The 6848-nt window shown below is 37.0% G+C and overlaps 1 protein-coding gene across 1 annotated transcript; it reads left to right on the plus strand.

The window, feature by feature from the left end:
- The first annotated feature begins 569 nt into the window (after positions 1-569).
- Positions 570-1289, plus strand: LOC129250056 (uncharacterized). Its single transcript, XM_054889699.1, has 3 exons — positions 570-625; positions 837-1085; positions 1163-1289. Exons 2-3 carry the CDS (start codon positions 841-843, stop codon positions 1230-1232), a joined length of 315 nt encoding a protein of 104 aa, XP_054745674.1. The 5' UTR covers positions 570-625; positions 837-840; the 3' UTR covers positions 1233-1289.
- The last annotated feature ends 5559 nt before the right edge of the window (positions 1290-6848 follow it).

Raw genomic sequence — 6848 nt, forward strand, 5'->3', positions numbered from 1 at the left:
CATCATTTTTTGTGTACCTATCGGACATTGTTATTATACCTACGTAAGATTTTTGATTGCTGTCGTTGTACTTTGTTTATGTGAGTTCTTTTTGCAGTTCCCCACACTTGAAGTCCGTACGTCCAGATTAGTTTAGTGACCGCGTTGTATACTAAAAGTTTCTTGGAAATACTGAGCTTAGGATTTCTACTTACTAGCCATTACAATTGTCGAAATTTTTCCTTTATTTCTTTTATTTTATTTTTGATGTGATCTTTCCAGGTTAATTTTGAGTCTAGATGGATTCCAAGATATTTTGCAGATGTTTCAATTAGTATATTTTTATTGTTGAGCTTAATCGGTATAGCAGCAACCTCTGTTCTTGTCTGTAAGTGCTTGTACAGATTTGTCCTCATTTACTTTTAACCCTCGAGAACACGCGCTATGAGCATTTTGCTCAAGCAATTTTTCATTTCGCGAAATTTTTATGTTCTATGTAATTCTGGCACTAATTGAGGTGAGTACCTTCGCTAGTAGTTGTGCATCGTACTTTGACGACCATTTCTTTCGATTAGTGCACGATCGGACGTGTAGGCAGACGGTTGATTTTTAAGAGCGGCATTTTGCTCATTGCGCGAGAAACAATGTAAGTATTTCTTGATTTATCTTTTTTGTTGAAAACCTCGGGTTGTGAAAAGGGTCGCTGCCCCAATTTTGAATAGTGGCAGAAACATTACCATGGATAATTATTTTACTTCAATACCTTTAGCAGATGAACTATACAAACAATATAGAAACGACCATTGTGGGTACAATAAGAAAAAATAAAAAGGAAATTCCACCTCAATTTATTTCAGCAAAATGAAGGCCGCAACCGCATACAATGACTGCATTTGCCGAAAACAAGGTTCTTGTCTCTTACGTTCCAGTGAAAAAAAGAAAAAAGTTGTACTTATGCTATCATCACTTCATGCCGATGGCCAAGCTAATGATGAAACATCTGAGAACAAACCCGAAGTAATAACCTTTTACAACCAGACAAAAGGGGGTGTAGACACTGTTGATCAAATGAAAGGCACATATTCAGTTTCCAGGATAACCTGCAGGTAGCCAATGTGCCTCTTTTTCACGCTTATTGACATTACTGGCATAAACGCACAAATTATTTACAAATCAAATACAGGCAATTTAACCCAGAGGAGGACGTTTCTAAAGGAAATTGCCCTGGAGCTAATAAAGCCACATATTTCTAATCGGCAGGCCATAAAAACTTTACCTCGTGATTTAAGAAATACTATGGATCGCATTGTACCAGCAAAAGAACCTGAAAGCAAACACCTACAACCGGGCTTTTGCGAGCTTTGCCCCAGGAGTAAAAACAGACGTTCGAAAAAAGGCTGCACTTTATGTGGAAAATTACTTCGCACGGAACACGTTAAGTATATGTGCCCATCCTGCTTCGAAAGCAACGTAAATGTCAATCTTACCGAAGACTGATTCTTGTCTTTTATTTATTTATTTCGTTACAAGAAGTTTTTTTTTGTTAATATACTAAAGTATGAATGTAAAATTTTTGGTTATGTCTTGATTGAATGAATCTATATAATTTTACAGTGTGAATTTCTTAAACAAACACATAATTGCAAAAAAAATGACTTGGTATTATAACTATGTTAAAAAGGAAATGTTTAAAAATCATAATCCATTAAAAAGTTACATTCTTACATGAAGTGAGCAAAATGCTCATGCGCGAGAATCCGTGCTATCTTACGAGGCGCGTGTTCTCGAGGGTTAAACTCTATTTTTCAAACCTCTTCTTTACATTGTTGGTGTATATCTGTATTTTTGTTGTTGCGGTTGAGAGGTTTTTGTCAGATGACAATAAAATTGTGTCGTCTGCAAATGTTGCTATAGATGGATAAGTTTCGTCTGGGAGTGGTATGTCAGAGGTAAATAAGACATATAGCAGGGGTCCTAGAACGCTGCATGGAGGAACTCCTGCTGTTATTTGATGTATATGTTAATATTTGTTATTGTATTTAATGTAGAAGCATCGCTCAGTAAGGTAACTTTTCATAATTAAATAATAGTCCAGTGGTAATATTGTCCTAATTTTATGCATGAGGACTTTCTGCCAAACTTTGTCAAAAGCTTTTGCGAATTCCAAAAATACAGCAACGCAGTATCGCTTATTTTCCATGTCTGAAATTATTTTTTGTGTAACTCGATGTATTTGTTGGATAGTTGAATTTTTTTTTTTTCGAAAACCAAATTGATGATCTGCAATGATGTTTTTCGTATCAAGTATTGGGGTAATTTTGTCATGCAAAAGTTTTTCTGCAATTTTAGATATAGTCGGAAGTAGGCTTATAGATCGATATGAAGTTAAAGCAGTTGGGTTTTTACCCGGTTTTGGTAGCGCAATGCTTTCTGCGACTTTCCATACTTTTGGGAAGTATTGTAAGCGAAACATTGTACTAAACACGTTTCTAAGAAATATGTAAGCCTCAATTCGCAGCTCCGTAAGTGCTTTGCCTGTCAGCATATCATATCCGCGAGTTTTTTATGTTTAATTTGAGTTTGAGTAGCTCCTGGATTTTTCGCATTTATATAGGTTATTTTCATTGTATGATCACAAACCTAAAATTTACATTATTCGCATTTAGAATTTATGACTCATATTTAAATATATGCAAATATCTACTTACAATCATAGCATTAATGCTGTAGAATCCCTTCCTGTTGTAATATAAATGCTGAACTTCTTTCCTGGGAGCGACAATTTTAACATGCGTGCCATCAACACAGCCAATTATTCCTGGAATCCGGTATCTGCTATAAAAATGTGCTTTTCTTTGTTGCAGATCAGCCTCTGTGCTACTAAATTTTACCCATCTTTGACAAATATAATTTTCCAGAACATCTATTATTTCTGATAGCACAACAGACACAGTGGGTTAAGCAAGTCCTATCATACCTTCATTACCAATACTCAATTGGTACGATCCCTGAGCACAAAATCGCAGAACTGTGGCTAGCTTTAAAATATTAGGAATCGATTTGGCTCGGGTGCACTGCCGCAAATGGTTTTCTGTAGTGGACAGTAGGTTCACAAACGCCTCTTTAGATAATCTAAAGTTCTTTAAAAATCTGTAAGGAAATTTCTGTAATATTAAGTACGTCAACACATTTTGAAAATTCTGAACTTACTTAGTGGAAGCCATAGGGGGTTGGAGGCGTCCCTCAACTGTTTTCTACTTCTAGCTAGTTCCACTAATCTTTCATCGTCCGATGAATCGTCGAACCACAACTCCGTTGTACTCATTTTCACATAAATTACTTTTTTTAACTTTTAAAAATAATGTTAGCAAAGAATTTCAACACAATCGGTTTTTCTTTTATTTTGATTTGCTGTATCAGCTGAGAAAAAATTATCTATTGTAAATGCGTCGAGCGATCGAAATTCACAATAGTCCTATTCTTCAACGAATGAGCACCATAATACCAAATGAAAATTCGTTCGATCAGCACTTTCGACTACAGTCGAAGATCGAATGTTGCTCATAATAGGGGCCATAATTCATTAGATTTTCCTCAAAACTGGTTTTGAGTAAAGTGTGAGAGCAATGGTTGTTACCATCATAAAGTCGCTCGATCTTGGTCACGTAGGCAAAAGTAGTGTTGTAAAGCGTAACAAAAAAATATAACATCAGCTAATTGTACATAGTTAGCGAACTTGTGCGGGTGGTCTTAACTTATATAAATAATTTAAGTATTAAAAGACAAATAGTATTTTTTCCAGATTTTTATCTTTTTTGAGCTAACTTTTGAATATCTGGCAGGGCTCTTCTACATTGTTTGCATACTTATTTCTTTATACAAATTAAAATTCTCTGAATTCAAAGTATATTTTAAGAAAAACTGCGGAGCGAACTCAATCTTTACTTTATTGAGTTTAGTTATGAACCAACTACAATAAATGCACTTAATTCTAAACTGAGCCAAAAACGCCGATGTTACCTGCATTGCCGCGTGATATCCTTCTTAAAATTTTCGTTGCTAAAGAAGTGCAAGTGCAATGCAAACATAGTATCGGGAAAATTATTCGTAGCGAATACGCTTGCAGTGGGTCGCTTGTAGCGTAGGCAGTGTTATATATAAGTTCCTATGGTTCCGCGAGGGCACAAAGCGCCGCAACAAGCTTCCTCAATTCGCTTTTGTTGGCCGCCAGCCATTTCAGTTCGTTCCAACTTCCGTTTGTCCTTGCTATTTCCGTTTCTAAGGTTCTTCTTCCGGTTAGTGATGGTCTGCCTCTGCATCGGCTACCGTGCGGGTTCCAATCAATTGCATTACGGAGGATGTCGTTCGAATCTCTTCTTAAAATATATCGAAATAATCGAGACGTCCATTCAGTCCCAATGTTATGCCATTTGTTTCGTGCGTTGCTGTGCTCATAAGGCAGTCCATCACAATGCTAAAAAGGAGTGGTGACAAAACACAGCCCTGCCGAACGCCGGTCACGATGTTTATTTAATCACTCAGCTCTTTTTTATGCCTCACACGGCAATTTGCGTTGGTTTACAGTGACGTTATGAGCATAATAAGCGTAATAGGAATACCTTTACACGCCAATGCACTTCAGATTGCATCGTGGTGGATCGTATCGAATACTTTTTGAAAAGGATATCTTATACAGGGTGGCTGATGAATTTTGCTACATTAAGAAACTCAAATAACTTTTTTTTAGTGTATGGAATTCATTTATTTTTTTTCAAGTTGAAGGTCATTAAATTTTATTAAATGTAGATTAACTAGTTTTAAAAATAATTGAATTTAAATGCCTCCATGCTCGGTGACACAAGTGCGGCATCTTAGTAAAAAGTTGTTCATTGCTGCTTTGAGAGTTGCGACAGGAATAGCCGCAATTGTTGCCCGAATGGATTGTTTTAGTTCATCCAAATTTGTTGGCTTTGTTTTATAAACTTCTTGTTTACATAAACCCCACAAGAAAAAGTCAGGTGCAGTAAGGTCAGGCGACCTGGGGGCCAACGAAATTCGGAGTTTCTTGAAATCAGTTTATTGGGAAATTTTCGTCGCAACTCTGTCATAATAGTCTGGGCTATGTGAGACGTTGCCCCATCTTGTTGAAACCACACAGAGTTGAAAGAAATTCTCTTTCGGCGTAGTTCTGCATAGAAAAATTCTTTCAGCATTTTCAAATAACGGTCTCCAGTAACCGTAACGGTGTGACCATTTTCTTCAAAAAAATAAGGCCCGACAATACAGCGTGAAGAAACCGCACACCTCACTGTCACGCGAAGAGGATGCAATTCCGTCTCGTGGAGTATCTGTGGGTTAGAAGTACTCCATATTCGACAATTTTGTTTGTTCACATTGCCGTTTAATTCGAAATGGGCCTCATCAGACATGAAAAGGCAGTTTAACATGTTTTGGTCTTCTTCCACCATTTGCAAATCTGGCAAAATTCCAAGCGAATCGGCAAGTCTGCTGCATTCAGTTTGTTAACCATTTGAATTTTGTAGGGAAATAAGTCTAAATCTTTGTGCATTATTGTTTGCAAAGACTGTCGGCTGACACCAAGTTGAGCAGATAAGCTTCTTGTTGAAACCCTTGGATTACTTTGTATAGCTGCAGCTACAGCAGCGATCGTTTCCTCCGTCCGAACTGGTGGGTTTCGATGATAAGGCCTTCTTGCGACTGTTCCTTGCTCAGCAAAATTATTCACCAGTCTCATTATGGTCCATCTGCTCGGGGGATCGCCGCCAAACATCCGCCTGTACTCTCCCTGTACCAAAACTACGGACTCCAGTGCGTGATAGCGGCGGACTATCCAAATTCTTGTTTGCGTGTCCCAGTTATCCATTTTAATAAATTTTAAAGATCAATCTGCAAATTAAAACAAAAATGGAACAGATAACTTAAAAAGAAAAAAAGTTATTCAATTTTTTTTTGGTAGCGGCTTTCATCAGCCACCCTGTATAAATTTTTACTGTTCACATTTAATAAAAACTCAAAGTTGTATTTTTGCGACTTGTGCCGTTTGTTTATAGTTTTAGCATCAACTGAAAACTAAACTTGCTTAATTATTGTTAGTAATATTTATATGCAGAAGTCACATTGCACCGTCAGGTGAACGGCGCTTACCAAAACAATTCCCATGCAGCCGTAATGCAGCGTAAGCTTATCTACGCTCGTATGAAGTGGTAACACTGCATTAGCATACAGGAATTGGCTTTCTTTAGTTTCATTGTTTGGCCGGGTGCGCGTGTGGTGTCCTTTACCAGTGGGATGGTAGCTTTTAGTTTAATCGCATGCTTATGCAAGGGATTGGGTGTTAATTATTTGTGAAAAATTATGTAGACCACTTTCTGCGCATATTGCATTAACTCCTCTCCCTTCAAAACAGGCAGCGTCCTCGTTGGAAGGGGGGTTTGATCTTTTAGTTACTACAAGATAGCTATCTTTGGAGCCGGTTGTTCCGACTTGGATGTGGTTTATTTTTCTAGTACGAGATGATATTTTTCGTTATCATAATAATCAAGGTGATTAGTGATACTGTTATTATTGTAGATCCCGTAAAAAGACTGATTTTATATGTAGTGTTTATGGCATCGATTTGTCGAATATTTGTATATTCAGATCTTTCAAATATTGTAAGGAAAGAACTTCTTCAAGGCTCCCTGTAGCATTTGCCGATTTAATGATTGCTGGTTTTGCGAAAAGTTCATTTTTATTTGTAAAATTTGTGTCTCCAATTGATATGCTGGAGTTGCAGTATTTGATCAAAAATGTCCCTTCTAAATTGATTAATTTATCTATATTTTTACGGACCTTTTATAGCTGTTTAT

This window comes from Anastrepha obliqua, chromosome 6 (genome assembly GCF_027943255.1).
Source record: "Anastrepha obliqua isolate idAnaObli1 chromosome 6, idAnaObli1_1.0, whole genome shotgun sequence".
Taxonomy (NCBI): domain Eukaryota; kingdom Metazoa; phylum Arthropoda; class Insecta; order Diptera; family Tephritidae; genus Anastrepha; species Anastrepha obliqua.